The following is a 21875-nucleotide window of genomic DNA, read 5'->3' as shown; positions in this document are numbered from 1 at the left end:
CCTGAGGCTAAGTGGAGTTATAAACCCTCATTCCTAAAGTAATGAAAAAGATTTGTTAGTTTTAACATATAACAGCAGCACGAAGCTCAGCAGTGGTGCGAGACAGCGAAAATTGGACGAGTTTAATTATACAAGTGAGAAGTTTCAATAGATAATGGATGGGGAGACTTCTGCCATGAACTCTTAAGAGTTTAACTGCTCCATAAACATTGGTCAAACAATCTGACAGACTAAAAAGGAATATTTCATCCAAAAATGAAAATTCTGTCTGATTTTCTTTCTTCTGAGAAAAAAGGGGTTATTCTGTAGTATTGTATGGTATTTATTTATTGCAGCTTGACAGTTTGAAGTCACTGAATGTATTCATTGTACACTAAAGAAGAGTAGCAGGACTGTTTTTCAAAATGGTTTTTAAAATGTCTTCTATTATATTACACTGAAGAAAGTCTCCACTGTCGCTTTTGATCAATTTAATGCTTTCTTGCTGTAGTATTAATTTCTTTAAAAAATAAAATCAATCAATCTTACTGAACCTAAATTTTTAAGGCTAGTCTATAATGTTCTTTTTACTTGGTTATCAAAGTAATTTTCTCTAAGTGAATGCTGTATATTAATGTTGTAAATTATACAGGACTCCTTTTAACTTGGTACTGTTAAAAAACAGATTTTAAAAATTAACAATCTATGCAGTTCAATTGCTATTTGTTTAAATAAACCAGCAGTTCTTGTTTAAAAGGTTTTTATATAATTAAAAATAATGATAACTTGAGGTTGATTAAATAACTGATCACTGTATGCTTTAATTGTATGCAACAGATCAAAAGCATTGTTCTTCAAAATTTCTTGTTTTCTTCATGTTCCACTGAAAATAGAAATTTAGACAGGTTTGGATGACATGAGGGTGAGCAAACTGCCTTTCCACTGCATTGCATAATTAAGATATAGACATGGGCCAGTCATTGTGAAGAATGTCAATGAAGAAGAATGTTTTGTTGGTTAGAAATCACAACATGCTTGCAAACATCCTTTTTTTGTGTGTGTACTAACATTAAGTATATCAGTCGTGACACGTGTTTGTGCACATAAATCATTCACATCACCTTCCTTGCAATAGCAAATGAGTTCATGACTTGTTATAAAGTCTGACCCCTGGTGATAAAAACAATATGCTGTTCCACTGATGTTTACACTGTGGCTTCACAACTACACCACCAGTCATGTAATCAACCCTGCCGAGTCAGAGTTTCTATGTCACTCTCACACACACATTCTAATAGAGGAGAATTACAGAGCAGTGTGCTGGGTAAAGACTCCAGCTTGAGGTGGGATGGTTCTGGGCTATGAGTGATCTGACCCAGATGGACTCATGGAGCCACACTGATGTCAGATTCTCCACACAGACCTTACTATCCTGGATGGTTTTGGGTTTCAGGGACACAAAGAAAATAAAGCCTAATTTATTGACTTAAAAAAGGAACATGGTCTAAAATGGTCTTAAATTACACATAGTAAAGGGCACAGTCAAGTCATACAGTGCCTTGTTGGAAAAGGCAGCAAAGGGGGCAAGGCCATGCTGCCCTGCTTTAGAGAAGAGGAAGAAAAAACTAGAGGTGCATGTAAAAATCTATTCATATTTGAATCGCGATTCTGTCTTTTAACGTTCTAATGGATTCACAAGTTTCAAAAGCAATGTTCTAAAGCAGCGGTTCTTGATACGGTTCCTCGCTTCGCCCTGCTCTGCATCTCTCTCTCTCTCTCTCTCTCATTCAGCTCAGCTCCAACAATGAACTGTTCCAATTATACACATTTTCACAGCTATGGAATGTGTTAAACATGGATGCACGTGCAGTTGCCGTACTGTATTAAAGCTTTAATCAGGATAAAACCATATATTAAAAGCTGCCATAAGCAGTAGCATTTACAAAAAACAGCGTATCTAAAAGTATGAGACAACAACAAACAAAAAACATATGCCTACTATTAAAAGCTTGCACAGGTTATTATACGACGCCGTTGTTTACAATACAACCAGAGCACATACCGCTGAGGTGAGGGGCGGGACGTTTAGACACACACTAGAGGCGGCTTAGCCAGTCACAACACACTGGACTAGCTGACCAATCAGAGCCCATCTCCTATTTCTGAGGTAGGGGCTTCATAAAAGCAGGAAATGATCAGCACGTTAATCAGAGAAGGGACAGAGTGGTGTGGAATAAAGGTAAATTATGTGAAAAATAATGCGTTATTTTAAAAACGAAGCATTAACACGTTAGACTGCACCTCATAAACACAATCAAGCCTAGAAAAAAAAAAAAACAGCAAACCACCCCTTTAAATTTGCACTCTGTGCATTTCGATACAGTGCTATTATATATACCTGTTTACCAACAGGATCAGTGAGCAAAATTTTTCAACATATCTGTAAAGCAGAGTCACGTTAAGAATCCTGAATCTGGCTTTCATTATTTTCTTGACACCCAAATACATGTGCACAAACACACACACATGCTGTAGAGGCAACAGTTGGAGGCCATAGATGGAGATCATAGAGGTGGCTCACGCACAAGAGTGAGAAAAGCCAACAGATGCTAACGACTGAGCTTCAGAAATATCCATGAGACCATACACAAATCTCATGAACGCTCACACAGAATCACTTTAGCAGTGGTTATGGGCAATTTTTTTTTTTTTTTTTTTAAATGTGAAAGATAAAGTACTTTACTTTTACAATCAACAATAAAGTCAGAAAAAGGTAAAGAAAGAGAGAAAAAAAACTCATCCTCACATCTAAGAAAGCCATATGATTAAAGTATCAAATCTGTGATAAGGAGAGTCATACGCAGATGACAGACAAGAGGAAAAGAGTGTGCTTGAAAAAAAAGAAGAAGAAAAAAAAACCTGTTTAACCTTAAAAGGTGATGTGACATTGTACATTAGACTGAACATGCATTTTTTACACTCCTGATACTCCTGGAATGTATCAGAGCAGCCAGATACATTCCAGCTCTTGTAAAGTAAAAACAATAAGGTGAAATCTAGATCAGTTTGAAGCTGATTTTATCTTGCCCTATCACTATTTCACAAGGATCAAAAAGGGCGTTCACGTGGACACTGATCATTTAGTTGTCAATTTTAGGGGACCCGAGTTACAACTTTATCGAAATGTGCAGCAACACAATGTGGCAACTATCAGTGAGAGTACAGACAATGACGCTCGCCTCATGTGGCCTGATGGGATCCCTAGTTGCTGGAATCATGACTCTTCTAAAAATCAAAAAAACATACAGTGCAAGCACTATAGTCCCATTCATGAACAAATGACTCTTATGAGTCATTATTATCTTGTAATAATTAAAAAAAAAAAAATAAAAACACTTAAAAATATTTATAAGAGCAGATCTACACAGAAAATACTGAGTTTTTCAGTTAGCATTCACATAGCAATTTTTGGTTGTGTTGATTCATCAGCAACTGAACTAGCAATTGAAATAACTTTTATAGTTTGAAATAGCAAGGATGCATGAAATTGTTCAACAGAGAAAGTGAAGACTTTTTTTTTTTTTTTTTTTAAATAGCAACTTAGAATGATTTCTGAGGGACCATGTGACACTGAAGACCAAAATGGTTTTATTTAAATGTTAATAATATTTCACAATATTAATGTTTTACTTTAAATTTGTAATCAAATAAAGGCAGCATTGGTGAGCATAAGAGACTTCTTTATTAAAAAAAAACTGGTTTGGTAATGCAACTTTAATGAATCAGAATGAAATCAAATTGAAAGCTTGTTGATCAGAATCGATAACCAGCCCTGGATACTACCTTGTAGTGCAACTCAGCAACCTGCTGCAATTTAAATGGTTTCAGACAAAACAATCCTACTTTTGAATTGACCAACCTTTGAAAAAGACCACCTGTTGTCACTGAAACTTTCAACCAGATGCGATTAGTCTTGAAGGAAAGATTGGTATCTCTGAGAGAGTCTGGTTCAGGTGCAAAGGTTCATGGGTTTTGAGGTGAAAACCCATTCAAGGAGGTCTTCTCAGCAGTCAAACTTCGAACAACAAGCACAGTGTTTAACCAACATCAAAGCAGCAGCACATTACCAATTACAGCTACCAGACCACTGTAACTCAAACTACAGGTAGATCTGCTCCTCTGAAGTCCTCCACGGCAGAGAAAATGTCACCAGCATCAGACAGCAGTGCTTTAGACACCCGATACGTCAGAGCTGGCTGGGTCACTGACTAGACTATCACATCCACTCTTTACTCCCTCTGGCGTCTCGCTTTTAAAGTCGAGGTCTGTCCATTTGTACATTTAACAATATCTCTCCATCTCACTGTCGTTCTCTCTTTGTGTCCACGTCTTTTGTTGGCGAAGTATTCACTATACAGGCGTCAGTGTTAGTGAGAGGCCACTGAAGAAGCCATTGTTGTGGGTTAAGAGAGGATGTGAGGCCCTGCATGTATTACGAGCCCCTTGGGTATAAAGTAGTGTGTGTATGTTTGGCCATACAGCCATGTAGAGACTTGACAGAGATGAAATACAAGGCAGGGCTGATGAAGGCACATGTACGATTATACGACTGATGAACAATAAAGACACTGACAGACAATCAGAATCCACTTGACTTTGGAACGTGATTGTCTATTGATGTGGACGCTAATATAGTTATCATTCTTGGTGTGAAAGGACCTCAAGAGGTTGTATTTAATTCTGATAGAATTGCTGGTGTGTTCATGTGTGTGCGTAAGTGCGGCACTACAAAGCTGAAGCGTGTATAATAGATCAGATCCTACTAAAGGAATGATTAATGATATGTCAGTCAGCACAATGCCTCTGAGAGACAACTGTCTGATGAAACTGGAAATACACAGTGTCTGATGAGACTGGAATCTATTAAGAGATATTATTTTCCTTCCTTCCTATTCTGTTCTTTTACATATGTTAGTGTATACCCCACTGTGCCATCCTTTCATGAAGACATATAAGAACGTGATGATTGAAGTCTTTCAGGCTGACAGAAATCAGAGCCTGTGTTGGTTTCGGGTCACATTCACTGTTGCGCTATTGCTGTGAGAACACGTTGGACCTACGTGGCAGTACAAAAGATTGAGGGCTCCTCACGGTAGCAGAGCAGGGCTCTACAGAAGCTCGACTGCAGCAGTGAGGTAAGCTCCTGTGGGACTCACAAAAGTAAGGCGAGTGTTTGTGTTTGGGGGCATAGAGTCAGTAAATTAGCAGAGAATGACAGAGCCCTGGGGTGAACCAGACGACTTTACCAGCATTGCAGTTTCTTTTTCTTCTCAAAGAACTCTGTTCCAAAACCTAGTGAGCTGACTCACTGACTATTACCCATACAGTTAGCTGCCAGCTAAGGCAACACCCTGTTACAGAACCTTATAAGTGACCAACTTCAAATGCTCCACATTAATTTTAATAGTTTGATGCTACCATGTTTTTTAACTAAATAAGAACTAACATTTTAACTAGAGTTTACATCACATTTATCTATATTTTAGTATGAAATGTTAATGTTCAGCCTCAGACTGCCATAGCAGTCATAGTCTATTAATGGGAAAAGGCTTATACAATTCATTGTTTGTTTTTAAACTAAGTAGTATTAAATAAAAATTAGAAATATGGTTTTGCTATGACTATTTAAATAGTATTAAAGTGGTCAAATAGTAGAACTTCTTAACATTTCATGACTACAGTATATCCATCCATCCATCAGATTGCTTTCTCCTCGAATGAAAAATTAAGCCTTGTATGTCAAAAGAATACCTCTGATGCCCCAGAATACTTTCTCCATAAGCAGCTCACTATGTTTTGGAACAGAGCCATTAAATTACATCCCTCATTTTTATAGCGCCATATTTTACAAAGTATTTTGCATTGAGCAGAGGGCCGAATTGGAAGCTGGACGAAAACAGCTTTGAGAGCTAAAGGCCGGTTGCAGTGGTTTGTGGGTATAAGAAGGGATTAAAACCCTGAAGGGTGGACAGGACGGAGAAGAGGTCCAAGGGATCAGTAAAGAGATGAGGATGTTAACCTCATCAGAGCCGAGACAGAATGTGGTCTGATGAGAGGAACAAGGAACCGAGGGACAAGAAGAAGGTTAACATCCCATACTTACATACAGACAAAGGGCCTCCAGAGAAACAGAGCAGGATGGAAGGAAATAAGGGATGTGAAGCTCATCACCTCAAATCAAAGCAGAGCATGAAAGCAGCTATAAGAGGAGAGGTAAAAAAGTGAAAGTGTTCAAAGAGGGACACCATCATCTTGGTGTCCAACACAGGCCACAGCATCAGAAGACCCATTAATCACCTTGTGAGTGGGTGTGCGAGCAAGAGAAGCATCAGATTTGGTATAAACAGGGGTACTGTGGTTCAGTAGTCACGGATCGTGTTTCTCTGCATTATACACGGTTATAGTTACCAGTGCGCTGTGCTAAAAGCTGCTATTCCATTACTCACTGTCCTCAGGGTATGTGTGGCCGTTCATCCACTGGGACTTGAGATCATTCCTTTAGTGTCCACTGCTGTGTCTGTGTGTGTCCGTGGCCCTCTCAGGACCTCTGTGAAAGGTCATTTGTGTAGTGTCTGCTGCTTTGTGTGCACATAAATCAGATAAGAGTGGAACACAAACCCTATTAGAAGCTAAAAGCAGAGACAGAGAGACAAACAAAGACAGTAACGGGAGTATAGATCCGCAGGGAGACGGGCTTAAAACTTGACATTAGAGACACTTAACTCATGCGCGCACACAGAGAGAGGGGGAAAAACTGCATTAACAGACAAGTCCCATAAGAGAAAATTTTTGTGTCTAAAATAAACTTTTAGGAAATCAATGACAAACTGCAGAAGAGTCACCAAAAATTAGACCAGAACAACCACAAAACCATATCAAATTCTCCACACCTAATGAGCAGCTGTCAAATATAAGGATAACATACAGATATCATTTTACTAGTCTAAATAATCCAAAATGATATAATTATCAACCAATGTTTGATATTTACTTTTATCCGCCTCTCCTAAATAATCAACCAAACATGATAATGTTGGACAGCACAGATATGGTTATCTAGATCTTGTGTACTCCTAATGTTTAAAACAACAACAAAAACAGGCTATTTCAGGACAATCAAACGGTCAAAAAAACTGAATTTTATCATGAAACCAGCTAACTAGGCAATGCCAGCTCGACCTAATTAGCCCAAAGGCTTCAGTGTGCATCCTGTTAACAGCTGCTCTTTGAGTTGTCGCCTGAGAGCTTTTTCCCCTCTCTGAGGGACTGGCAGAGTGGCTGACTCTACTGGTGACTCCAGCGGGAAAACTAAACCAGATGGACACACAGAGAGCTCTGGGGGGGGAAGATCGGCTTTCCTACCGGAAATCGTGGCATTACTCACCTGAGGCTATGCTCCGCTAACCAGCTCCAGAAAGAAGGTGGAGAGAGAGAAATGGGTGCCCTGTGAGAGCATAATTGATTGTGTGTGTGTGTGTGTGTGTGTGTGTGTGTGCGCGTGATTTTGTGACATATCAGGACACAACTTTGTATAATGACATGGGTATGACACAGGTATTACAAGGAGAGGGTGACTTATGAGGACATAACCCATGTCCCCATTTTTCAAAACGCTTAAACCATACAGAATGAGTTTTTTGAGAAAGTAAAAATGCACAAAGTTTCCTGTAAGGGGTAGGGTTAGGTGTAGTGTTGGTGTAGGGCGATAGAATATAGTTTGTACAGTATAAAAACCATTACGCCTATGGGATGTCCCCACTTTTCACAAAAACAAACGTGTGTGTGTGTATGTGTGCACTGAACAGGACTGCTGTTTGTATAAGAGAACAGAGTAACAAGAGGTTCAGCTCTTCACTAAGATGCTACATACAGAAGAATGTAATTATGTTAGGATCACAGCTGCTTTTAGTTACTTCCCATCACAGCATCTGACTATGATCTGATTATACTGTAGTCAAGCTTAGATTTGGTCTAAGAAACTTAAGAAATAACTAAGGAGTCTGGAATCGCAGGAGCAAAGGATGGGGAAATTATCAGTGTGTAATGATAGATGTGTAGATCTTAGATGAGATGGATACTTACCGTAAATTTTTCTTATGTAGAAAATCTCTACACAGACTATATAGTTACTATACTAACAGACTATAACACACAGTACTACCGGCCTACACACAGGAACAATGAAGGGAGACAATGAGGACTTTGATCCTGCAGCTCGAATCAGGATGAGAGACATTAATCATGAAAGACTCATTAAAGCACTGCTGCTCCAAGCCCATTATGCTTTAACAGCAAATAAACCAGCCCAGTTCAAGGACCTGTCTATTTCTATTTCTAATAATAATAAATAATAAGTAGAAACTAAGTAATGTTAGTGCTGCTCCAGGCATGACGAAGCAGATATCGTCCTCTTTTGGAAGGCCAAACAAAGTGGTTTTGCTTTCACAGTGAAACACACAGCGTCTATACGACATGGTGGTGGCGGCAACAACAATGCTACAACGAGAATAAAAGATACGCCTTCTTTCTTTGCGTGAACATCTGGGAGGCGTTATGCAAATCTTCCCACATACTGGCGTAGATATGTGGGGGCGTGTTAGAACGAGCCGTTTCAGGGGGGCGTGGACGAGTCTCAACTTTTATAAAGAATATCTCTTTGGATTTGAGACTTTAGTCTTTGCAACTTCACAAATCTTCTTTATTCACCAAGAGCTTGTAACACTCCGAAGAGAAAAGAAAATTTGAAATCGCATCATATGACCCCTTTAAGGAAAAATGGCAGGAAAAGTGAAGAATACAAAAACGTGTTTGTCATGTTCTGACAATACAGAGTAGTTTAAAACTACAGTTAAAGGTCTGGTTTCTACAACTTTCACTTAGGAGCAAATATCTGCCTTTAAATTTTTTATTAAACAGGATTTATTGTGATAATTATTGATATATTGACTGATATGAAAAAAATGTATTGTGATAATTTTTTTGGCCATATTGCCCAGCCTTACTTTAAGCCATAAGAAGTCATGCATTACAGTGACTTTACCATTGTTAAGGGAGATATTAGGCATGAGAAATTGAAATGGCGATAACGGCAATATGATAAAAAAAAAACCCACAACCGTCACTATTTCTATTGCTTATACTTACAGTCTGAAGATGAAAAAAAAAAATACACTGAAAGATGGACCCAAGCCCTATTTAGGGACCAAAATACCACAGAGACTTGGAGTGAGCTCTTTTGACACTGGTCAGTGAGCAAGTACCCATAACAGTCCAACAACCATATGGCAAATAGGGCTGGGCGATATGGCCAAAAATATTATCACAATATTTTCCCATATCATATGATAGTGATTAAAATCCACAGAGTAAGCTACCTTTTAATTTAGGGCCCCATAAAAAATAAAATAAAATAAAAAAAAAAAAAAAGTGTGATTTTTCCCTAAATTCTGTGTTTTCCATTTTTATTTTTTTCTGGAGTCTCAAACTAATTAATAAAACTTTAACAATTTAAACAATCTTTAATCAAATGAAAATATGATTCATTTACAACAAAACATTGCATTTTTTGTCAAAAGAGATGCTACAACTGTATATACTAAAACACAGATGACACTGTGAACACACTGTTGTCAGGTTTACTTCTGCTGTGACAGGCTGTCAGATTAATTCATACAGAGTAAAAATGTTCAAAGCTTATCATCGTTAATAACAAACTTCATGATCTTAAAATGATATCATTGACCAGCCAGCCCTAACGGAATCAGCATATACAGTTCTCACATCCATCATTAGGACGTGCTTTAACACCAAGTACTACAGTTATATGAACTGACATTTCCACTCAGACCCAAGATACACCTCACATTAACCATCCCTCTCTGTGAGCACGCTGGAGTGCCAAATCTGACCGCATGCCGCGTGGGCTGAAGCCAGGACACACCACACTGGATGCCTTATAAGTCCAAAAACCTTTCTGCCTCTCATCATCCATCCCATACTCCCCCTCTTTGTTCTTTTCTCTTCCAAAAGATGTCTAAAGCACTAAATCTATTTGCTAGCACATTCTTGTGTTTTAGATTCTTCTCTCAATAACGAAATAAAAGAAAAGCAAATAATAAAGAGAGAGAGAGAGAGAGAGAGAGAGAGAGAGAGAGAGAGTGTGTAGAAGAGTGAGGGAAGGAAGAAAGGAGCATATTTTCTTAACTCACCTTAGTAAAGAACACTGAGAGATGAGTCTCGCTGCCAAGGATCCAAATAGGGAACTTTGGAGATTTGAGAAACGCGCCAACCTTTAAAAGCAGAAAAAAGAAACAGCAGTTGAGTGCCAATCTCCATACCAATGACATGATGGCCTGGCCAGCCACATTCCACTGCGATAAAATGATTGGTAATACTTAGGAACTGCCAACTATTCAATCATTCGGCTTATGAAAATGTTTTGAAGCCATTTTACACCCAAAAACTAGAATGTTCACTATAACGGAATATGAAGGGTTGATTGTATTATGTGAACACTAAAACATGTTCTAAATCAGAGGTGGAGAACATCAACTCCTGGCTATATATGGCCCCAGAGACCATTTAAACAGCCTTGCAAGGCCATTTAATTTTTTTTTAAAAAAGTATAAAAATCGCCCTGATTTTATTATAAAAACTTGTAATTAAAAATACCTATCAAGATATAAAATATAAATATAATATTTCTAATTTTTAAACATGTAACAATGTTTATTTCTCTGATGTGTTATCGCAAGCATGCACAGAATCAGTTAATTTCAATCCACAATTTAAAATGACTACCGTCAAGAAAATAAAGGTGAATGCATTTCCAGCTATTGCATTAAATGTAAGTTATGCATAAACTTCGGCTGTCAATGTTCCGTGACAGTCCGATCTTCAATCAAAATTAGAGAACAATCTATAAATACCTGATTTTTCAGAAATATTGTTAATCTTCATTGCTCAAAATATAAAGGAATATCAGCTGTGGGTATGTCACTGTTCTACTGTACTAACATGTTTGAAAAAATAATTAAGACATTTCAACAAAAAAAAAACTTAATCAAGTGATCAAAATGAGAGAACAGTAACCACTGCAGCACACTGCGCTGGTGTGATCTTGGTCCACCCTTCTTCCAGTCTCTTCCATAGTTCGGCAACTGTAGTGGGTTATATAGCAATAACTTTGCCATCAAGCATTTTCCAGAGATTTTCAGTCTGGTTTGGATCAGGACCCTGGGCCGGCCATTTCATAATTTCAATGCTCTTAGTGTCATGGGTTGGTAAGGGAGGAACTCAAGTGCAGACAGGATTCTCAACACAAAGGGTTTATTGATGACAACAGGGGAAAACAAAACCCACGAGGGGGAAAACAATAGCTAGGGTAAGGACTAAATAACCAAACAAGACAGGGCTGACCAGATAAAGACACTAAAACACTAACTATAAACAAACACTCACGGTATTACAAAGACTTCTTCAGGGATGACAAGGATAAACTCACGAGGCTGACAGGTAGCAACATATATCAGGAACAGTTTGAGGAAACAATCACAATGAACCGACCAAAGACAGAGCACACTAGGAGATCTAAATAGGGGAACTAATCAAGACACGACAGGTGGCACAGATAGGACAATCACGACAAGACTAGGATAACAAGGGGGCGGGGCAAGGGAACGAGACAACACAAGCACATGGCCCAAAGACAAGGCCATGTGCTTGTACACAAAACACGGGTCTGTCATGATCCTGCCTCTAGACTAGAGAAAAGTCAGGACATGATGGCAGGACCATGACAGAACCCCTCCCTTAAGGAGCGGCTTCCAGACGCTCCCTAAGGGAACATCAAACGCGGGACATGACTGACTGGGACAGAGACAAAAACCAACACGACATGACAAATAGTAATAAGGGCAAACATGAAAACACAACAATAGGGTTAGGGTGGCATATCAAGAAAAACAAACAGGGAAGGGGAGGAGGCGGGACCACAAAGTTCATGGGGGACAGACCAGGGTGGGTGGGTGGTGTAGGCATCTTAGGAGGACGGGACGAAGGCTGACAACGAGGGGTTCGGGCAGGTCTGGGTGGTCTAGGGTGGGGAGTGGTCTCAGGACCATTTACAACAGAGGACATGACAGGAGAACTCACGTGACATGGGGAAACACCTACGGGACATGGGGAAACACCTACGGGACACGGGGAAACATCAACAGAACACATGACAACATCAGCTGGACATGGGGCAACGCTCACGGGACACGGGGCAACACCTACGGGACACGGGGAAACATCAACAGGACACATGACAACATCAGCTGGACATGGGGCAACGCTCACGGGGACACGGGGCAACGTTCACAGGACACGGGGCAAGATCAGGGGGAGACAGAAACTGGGTCAGGAGTAGCACTAACTGTGGTTGGCTCGGGATCTCTGGGGACAGGGTCAGGGGACAAGACAGGACTGGCGGGGATTTCCAGGATCTGGACAAGACGGGACAAATAATCAGACAAGGCTTTGGCGGCTATAATAACCGGCATCTCCTTACGAGACGAGACAGACTGTATCAAAAGTTTCTGCTGCAGAGTCGGCCCGCGGCTCTCTCCTCCGCCCTCACGACAGCAGACTTGAAACCTGTTCTCTTATTCACTGGGCTCAGGGCATGCCAGCGTTCTCTGCTGCTGGCTTGGGCACGCCAGCGCTCTCCGCTGCTGGCTCGGGGCACGCCAGCGCTCTCCGCTTGCTGGCTCGGGCACGCCAGCGCTCTCCGCTGCTGGCTCGGGCACGCCAGCGCTCCCCCGCTGCTGGCTCGGGCACGCCAGCGCTCTCCGCTGCTGGCTCGGGCACGCCAGCGCTCTCCGCTGCTGGCTCGGGCACGCCAGCGCTCTCCGCTGCTCGTCTCGGGCACGCCAGCGCTCTCCGCTGCTCGCTCGGGCACGCCAGCGCTGCTCCGCTGCGGCTCGGCCAGCGTTCTCCGCTGCTGGCTCGGGCACGCCAGCGCTCTCCGCTGCTGGCTCGGGCACGCTCTCCGCTGCTGGCTCGGGCACGCTCTCCGCTGCTGGCTCGGGCACGCTCTCCGCTGCTGGCTCGGGCACGCCAGCGCTCACCGCTGCTGGCACGGGCACGCCAGCGCTCACCGCTGCTGGCTCGGGCACGCTCACCGCTGCTGGCACGGGCACGCCAGCGCTCTCCGCTGCTGGCACGGGAGGAGACAGGGTCACAGGACCGGCAGGCCCCTTCTTCTTCCTCTTCCTCCTTGGGCGCGGTGCAGAGGCCACAGCTGGGTCAGAGGCGGGTTGGGGGAGTTTGGTCTCGGGCAGGGCAGACTCGGACGCCGAAGACTCTGAAGCTGACTCCCACGACAACCGTCTCCCTCGCTTGTTGAGGAGACTGAAGGTAGTGGGAGGTGCCTCAGGATTTTGGGAGGGACTTGCCTGATCCCCCAGGGTTGCCACGGCCAGGAGGAACGACCCTCTGGGATCGTTGGCAGCTGGGTAGGTGGAGGGGACCTCTGTGGCTCCTCCTGGGAGATGCTCTCCCACAGCCGGGCATAATTTTGGAGGATCCATTCCCCCTCAGGCGAGTATGGGAGGGTGACCCCCTTCCTGTCGGTGGGGGACGACATCCAACATTGACGACGGAACTCCAACAGGTGTTGGAGCTCGGGGGACCTCCTGCCTGCTGAGTTCCTTCTTGGTCGGTTCATTCTGTCATGGGTTGGTAAGGGAGGAACTCAAGTGCAGACAGGATTCTCAACACAAAGGGTTTATTGATGACAACAGGGGAAAACAAAACCCACGAGGGGGAAAACAATAGCTAGGGTAAGGACTAAATAACCAAACAAGACAGGGCTGACCAGATAAAGACACTAAACACTAACTATAAACAAACACTCACGGTATTACAAAGACTTCTTCAGGGATGACAAGGATAAACTCACGAGGCTGACAGGTAGAAAACATATATCAGGAACAGTTTGAGGAAACAATCACAATGAACCGACCAAAGACAGAGCACACTAGGAGATCTAAATAGGGGAACTAATCAAGACACGACAGGTGGCACAGATAGGACAATCACGACAAGACTAGGATAACAAGGGGGCGGGGCAAGGGAACGAGACAACACAAGCACATGGCCCAAAGACAAGGCCATGTGCTTGTACAGAAAACACGGGTCTGTCGTGATCCTGCCTCTAGACTAGAGAAAAGTCAGGACATGATGGCAGGACCATGACACTTAGCTTCAAGTAACTGCTTATATGTTTTGCAGTGTGACGGGGACATGGTCTTGAATGAAAATTGCATGCTGATTGGGAGATGCTTGTAGGGAAGGAACTGCATGTTGCTGAAGGAGGTTCTGATAAACATTTACATTCACCCTGCCATGTAGCTGTATAAGTCCTGCTGCACAAAACATCCGCCAAACCATGACACTTCCTTCTCCACCTTTCACTGACTTCTTCACTTGGGGGTCAGTCTTTCACCAGTTTGACACTGAACAATGTTTCCCATCAGACTCAAATAAATTAAACTTGCTCTCATCACTAGTGCCAAGTTCACATTACAGCATTTTAAACCTGATTTAAGCCTGATTTACAAGTCAACGAGCTTGTCGACAGCACAGGCTGTGATTGGGGGAAATCAGCGGGTGATCAGCGTTCTGCAATCTTTATGTGTGAACTACTCAATAACGTATCAAAGAGGCTCACCAACACCAAACAAATATCTAGCATGCTAAATATTTGGACCAGTCAGCTAACTTGACATCCTGTGGTGTCGCGATGAGCTACAGCCAATGAGAGAGCAAGACACGGCTTGAGGTCACCATAAGAAAAACAGCAGCAACAACATGGCTTTAAGGAAAGTGTGGACACAAGAGATAGACCAAATATTTCAGGACAGATTACCGTGCAAACAGCTTGCAGCAATAACTTCTTCCCAACGTCCATTTTCAAATAAATAACTCCTGTTTCATGCATTGTTTCGCGTCAATTCCCATTCCACTTCTTAATTGTGTTTTAGGGACAAAATGTGGTTCGGGGACCGTATGGAGTCATTGGGTGACAGAGTTGTTGTCAGCTCGTGTAGTGTGTGACACCGTTGCGGATCATTTACATAGTGTCACGTAGTGTGAACAACACCACAACTTCAAGACAGACAGCAAGTCATGTAGTCTGAATAGCACAGCGATCTGCCAACGTTTAAATTTGTGTAGTCTGAACTAGGCTTAAAGTGAACTTTGGATCAGTCCTCTTGTCTCCACACAGCATGCTCCTCAGCAAAAGGGAGTCTAGCCTTTTGATTCTTTTTGCTGAGGAGAGGATTCGACACTGCAGTGTACTGTCAGTCCAACTTCTCTTAAACATGCTGAGACAGATCCTTACCCTGTTCAGCGCTAACCTGGTGATCATTTTCAGCATTGGGTTTGTCATATATTTAAAGAAATCAGCACCAGGTGCCAGATTAACACGAATAACTTGGAGGTATCTGTAAGTGTTCTCTAATTTTGAGTGCTTTTTCAAATATCTCATTTAAGTTTTTTATAATGTGCTTCAGAATAAAATTTATGAAATATGCTTTTAAAAAAATGAACTTCTTTTCTTATTAGGTTAGGTTAAATTTAAGTTATGGACTGTGAAGTTGAAATTTAGGAAACCGTATGTTGTTCCCTAATTTTGATCTCTACTGTATGTTATTGCATACTTATTTACACACACACATATACATATACATACATACACATACATACACACACATATATACATATATATATATATATATCCATATATATATATATATATATATATATATATATATATAATACACACATACATATACTATATTATATATATAAAATTATATATATATATATACATATACATATACATATACATATACATATACATATATATATATATATATAAATATATATATATAAAAACTTACTGACCCCAAACTTTTGAATGGCAGTGTACATGAACGGGTTTTGTTATGTAAAAGGTTCACCACCCCTGATCTACATACAAACGTAGCACGCACACAAACCACATCCATCAATTAAAACCAAATTAAAACGGAATGAGATGAGAGTCAGCAGTTTAACACAAGCCTGCAGAATATTTAAGAACACGGAGCTCAAAGTGTAGCTCTGCACACTCTGCCTACTGCTCGATCTCCAGCAGTTCATCCAAACACTGAAAGCCCTCACACTCAGCCCACATCACTCAACAGGTGAGTATCAGCGGTAGATTTAGGTGGGAAGGTATTTCAGGGGTATGCGGATTAAAATGATCATGAATATTGTGATGGGGGCTCAGGTTCTAAATATGAGGCGATACATTCCTTCATTCCTCTAGTCCAAACACAGCTCACTGCACATATCCTGAAGCTACTTAGCACAGTGCCTTTCCAAACAAAGCAGCTTCATAATTACTTTCTCCACAGGTTAAAACAATAGAGCCATTCCTGCTCAGGCTCATAAAACATACAGGATGCGCAGGTGCCAGATCTCTAATGTTCGCCGTTTAGAGGGTGACACATTAATTAGTGAGAACGGAAGCATTTAGCTTCTTAAAAAAAAAAAAAAAAACTGCATTACTTATGGACAGTGTCATTTCTTGTCCTGAAATGCTAAACAAATGAAAATAAATTTAGATTTATTGCCTGCTAGGTTGAGTGTGCACATAATATTTAGTGCTTATTATTGGCAAGACATGATTTGCAGGATGTGATGCAAACTCAGGGGTTAAAGCAAAAAAAAAAAAAAAAAAAAAAAAATCCTGAGCCTGAACTTTTTTCAGGGGGCGGGGCGGGGCAGCACATGCAAAGCATCCAATGACTGTGGCAAGCAACTTTAACATTTGAAAGGATACTATGGCAAAGTTATTGCTTTCTTTGTTCAAATTGACTTACTTTTTCATGAATATATGGTTGACCTGAAGAATGAAAGCTGTATCATACACTTGGAAAATTATGAGCTATATCACCGCTTATCGACACTAGGGGTGTGACAATACACTTAGATCATGAGATGAGACAAAATACAGATACTTGGTTCACTAGAATGAGACAATATTTTAATACTATTTTTCAGAAATTTTCAATGACAAAATATTTGTCTTTTAATTACAAAAATAAAACAATGCAGTTGTATTTAGAAATCTTTAAATTAATCTAGGGCTGTAACTAATGATTATTTTGGTAATCAAGTAATCTACTGATTATTTTGACAACTGAGTAATCTGATATTTTTAGTAACACAAACAGACCTAAGTGAAAAACAGGCTTTAGTATGACTATTTATATATAAACTAACGAATAAAAATAAAATATCAAAACCAAGAAATTAATTACATGATTGTATTGAACAACACTGTTAAAATACATAATGTAATATGCCTATACATAATATGAACATAACCAACTTAAAGGGATAGTTCACCCAAAAATCAAAATTAAGTCATTAATGACTCACCCTCATGTCGTTCCAAACCCGTGAGACCTCCGTTCATCTTCGGAACACAGTATAAGATATTTTAGATTTAGTCCAGAGCTTTCTGTCCCCTCCATTGAGAATGTATGTACGGTATACTGTCCACGTCCAGAAAGGTAATAAAAACATCTTCAAGTAGTCCATGTGACATCAGAGGGTGCGTTAGAATTTTTTGAAGCATCGAAAATACATTTTGGTCCAAAAATATCAAAAACTACGTCTTTTATTCAGCATTGACTTCTCTCCCGGGTCTGTTATGAGCGCGTTCACAGCACATCCGGTTCGCGAACGAATCACTCGATGTAACCGGATCTTCTTGAACCAGTTCACCAAATCGAACTGAATCGTTTGAAACGGTTCGCGTCAACAATAAGCATTAATCCGCAAATGACTTAAGCTGTTAACTTTTTTAACATGGCTGACACTCCCTCTGAGTTCAAATAAACCAAAATCCCGGAGTAATTCATTTAATCAAACAGTACACTGACTGAACCGAGCCAGATAACGAACGAAACATTGACTCGTTCTCGAGTCAAGAACCGGTTGCATCGGTTTTCGGATCACCGGTAGTGATGGGAAGTTCTGTTCTTCTCCGCGAACCGGTTCTTTCGGACAGTTTGATTCAATAAACCGGTTGCCGAAAACGGTTCACCAGTTCTTTTGCGCTCGACGTAATGACTTCATTGGCGATGATTGCCCTTGATTCAAGCCTTCGTTTTACCCGCGCTCATAACATTAGCACAGAATCGGTTCAGAATCAATCACCAAAAGAACCAGTTCGGTTCAGACGCGCTGTGTGTCAGTCTGAATCACGCATGCGCAGTATCATCAGCTCCTCGGTTCTCGAACCGGACGCGTCCGACAGAAACGGTTCTTGACTCGAGAACGAGTCAATGTTTCATTCGTTATCTGGCTCGGTTCAGTCAGTGTACTGTTTGAGTAAATGAATTACTCCGGGATATTGGTTTTATTTGAACTCAGAGGGAGTGTCAGCCATGTTAAAAAAGTTAACAGCTTAAGTCATTTGTGGATTAATGCTTATTGTTGACGCGAACCGTTTCAAACGATTCAGTTCGATTTGGTGAACTGGTTCAAGAAGATCCGGTTACATCGAGTGATTCGTTCGTGAACCGGATGTGCTGTGAACGCGCTCATAACAGACCCGGGGAGAGAAGTCAATGCTGAATAAAGTCGTAGTTTTTGATATTTTTGGACCAAAATGTATTTTCGATGCTTCAAAAAATTCTAACTGACCCTCTGATGTCACATGGACTACTTTGAAGATGTTTTTTATTACCTTTCTGGACGTGGACAGTATACCGTACATACATTCTCAATGGAGGGACAGAAAGCTCTCGGACTAAATCTAAAATATCTTATACTGTGTTCCGAAGATGAACGGAGGTCTCACAGGTTTGGAATGACATGAGGGTGAGTCATTAATAATTTTGATTTTTGGGTGAACTATCCCTTTAAGTCCATTATGTATTAACAAATACCTGCAGAGGGCGCCAATGGCCTGGTGACGTTTCACTTTACAGCATGATTAAACTGTTTAAAACCATTCAATTTTAATATTTGGCCACATGCAGATACTTTAATTTTGAAATTGCGATGTACTGTACAGTACATGGCATATTTAAACACAGGTTGATGCATTTTCCTGTGTTTGCAAATGTTTATAAATGATTTACGTTACAAATCTAGTAAGATAATGCACACTGTTTTTCCAGATGAACATTAATTCAAATTCACAGCATATACAGAGGAAGAGTTTAGCCCTTTCACACATACAGTCTTCACTGGTAAATTACTGATAAGTTACCATTAGGAGCTCATGTGTGAACAGGACCTTTTCAAAAATTACGGTAAATTTGTTCTGGCAATCATATCGTTCCTATGGAGATGAGATGATTATTCTGAACTGTTTACAAAGCTCCGCTACTTTAAAATTAGCTTTTCTACATAAATATGCGTTAGATGGACATCTTTGACCATTGCACTGCATAGCTTTTTGTCATGCTTCTCCATTCATCAGGCTGTGACTCTGCAATTGGATACTATTATGCACATCTCCTGTTTATAAGAGCAAAACATTCTGATTGGCTAGTAATGTTAGTTTGGTTGAGAGTTAAAGCTCCTACCCTCATACCATTGATAGGCAAACTCATGGACAGTGATATCAATCAACAAGTTTTTTTTTTTTAAATGTATGATTATTTTTTTCTGCAGCCAACCACTGCACGCCAGAAATCCGGCACGGTGCCGAAGAACTTTAAGCCCTGCATACTTAAATAAAACAATGATAAAAAATAAACCAAAGTAGAACACTTTATCTGATTTATATGAAGCCTCCCTTGAAACATGGCATTTGTTTAACAGTGAAGCATGCTGGGTAATGATGCTTTACTAAATAAATGTTAGGAAAAATAAAATAAAATAGAGGAATAAAAAAGGAAAAATAAAAAGAAAAGGTAAACAGGAGAATAAAAAAAAAGGAAGGACATGAACAAAAAGGGAAAAAAAGACAAGAAAATAAACAGACCACACAATTTCCTTTGTACTACAAAGAATTTCCATAATTGTTTTGTGTGTGAGAACAAACCTAGTGGATGTTTGTTCCCTAATCACAAACATTCTTCAAGAATAAATAGTCTGACAGAGTGATGACTTTTGACACCGGTCTGTTCAATACAGTCAATATTTCAGTAATAATGTTGCATTACATTACCTGTGAGGGTGCTTATGAGTAGACACCCACCTTGCAATAGCGCAGTGATTCCATTAGTGTGAGGAAGCCAACAGAGGCCTGCTGATGAATGCCACGAAGCTCTAGAGAAAACAAAAATAAAAGAATAATTAAACTCCACTATCAACTGTACAAAAATAAACAGTCTAATATAAAACACTCTTTGAAACCTAAAGACCTTAGCATTTTCTCAGCAAGCATTTTTTAATGTGTGCTCAAGCTTGAGCAAAACTTTAGATAATGCTGCCATCAAGTGGTCTGCAAATGCAGGACAACTGTGACCTACTGTAACTCAAGAGTTATTTCAAATAAACAGCATGTCAGCACATTAATATTCAGTAAAACAATGAAGCATACTCATTCCAGAACATTCTCTATCACCGTCCCACACGTTAGACACAGCATGACCCGTCACCAGAAGGTTGATTAGACTTTGGCTAAAAATTATGGAAAGAAAAACTTAAAATGAGGTTAACACAACACAGACAGCATTCACTATAAATGTAGTTTATAGTGCATTACCGATAAATCCATCAGAATACAATCCAACTAGAACAGCTGTCTAGAAGTCACGATCAAATATTATGAGAAGAACTTGAACTCCCATCATGCATTTTACCTGCCGTGGCCATACACAGGGTCAATCAGAGGTTCAGAGGTGTCTTCAATCTCATTCTTTATGTTCTCAATTCCTTCAAGTTGAAGTCAGACCATAAATATAAACACAGACACATGGATGAGCATGGATGGCAAATTACACACTACAAAGGGCACAATTTGCCATTTGTACACTATTGTTCAAAAGTATGGAGTATACATATTTTTTTTGGCTGCTGAAAATTCTGCTTTGCCAAAACAGTTTATTTATAATTTTAAAATGTATTAAAATTCATATAAAACAATTAGTTTAAATGGTATTAATATTAAACAATATTACTGTTTTCACTGTACTTATATGATGAGCATACAAGACTTTCAAAAACAATAACCAAACAAATAATCTCTTACCCCAAACTTTTGAACGGTAGTTTAGATGAGATATTGTTACCATGCAAGTGCATTATTCCCTTGCTTTTAAAAGGAATTTTCAAAAACAAATTGTTAAAATGATCATGGGTGGGAAATGTAAAGTTATACCTTTGTAAGTATGACAGAGTACAGGAATAGCAGGACCCCAAATTTGTTCTTCCAAGTGTCGTACAGTGACAACACCGCCTCTCTCAACTCTTCAACAGTCCTGAGAGTCCTCTTCCTGAGGAAGGAGTAACCACAATGTGACTATCAATTGGGAAAGGTCCTCACTAACTTTTTATCCAGATGTTTTTTAAAGCTCCACCCCTTTCATTGTGAAATTAGTTGCTTCTGCACTACTGGAGTTTTCTGCTAGGAATTTGCATATTTGTAGCACAAGGAGAAGGAAAGGGTAAGCCAGTGAAGACATAAGAAAAGAGAAACACAAGTGGCGCAGTGTGGAAAGAGTTTGTACACTTACTGTATGACGCTGTGAAACCTCTCAAAGCCAAGCTCCTCAGCAGCCAAAGCAGCTACACACACACCATGCAAAAACACAAGCACATTTAACGAGACA

At 40.3% G+C, this 21875-nt stretch overlaps 1 protein-coding gene across 1 annotated transcript in view; it reads right to left on the bottom strand.

Annotated features, from left to right (window-relative positions):
• LOC109054725 (ubiquitin carboxyl-terminal hydrolase MINDY-3) overlaps positions 1–21875 on the bottom strand; it is a 42196-nt gene that overhangs the window by 14598 nt on the left and 5723 nt on the right. Inside the window, exons 5-10 of the mRNA XM_042772616.1 lie at positions 21780–21831; positions 21425–21539; positions 20907–20980; positions 20645–20724; positions 20300–20370; positions 10248–10328 (exon numbers count right to left, since the gene is read on the bottom strand). Of these exons, the coding sequence (XP_042628550.1) occupies positions 10248–10328; positions 20300–20370; positions 20645–20724; positions 20907–20980; positions 21425–21539; positions 21780–21831 (473 nt within the window). The remainder of the gene's footprint in view (positions 1–10247; positions 10329–20299; positions 20371–20644; positions 20725–20906; positions 20981–21424; positions 21540–21779; positions 21832–21875) is intronic.

This window comes from Cyprinus carpio, chromosome A16 (genome assembly GCF_018340385.1).
Source record: "Cyprinus carpio isolate SPL01 chromosome A16, ASM1834038v1, whole genome shotgun sequence".
NCBI lineage: Eukaryota > Metazoa > Chordata > Actinopteri > Cypriniformes > Cyprinidae > Cyprinus > Cyprinus carpio.
The sequence above is the reverse complement of the archived record's forward strand: the minus strand, read 5'-3'. Positions and strand labels throughout refer to the sequence as shown.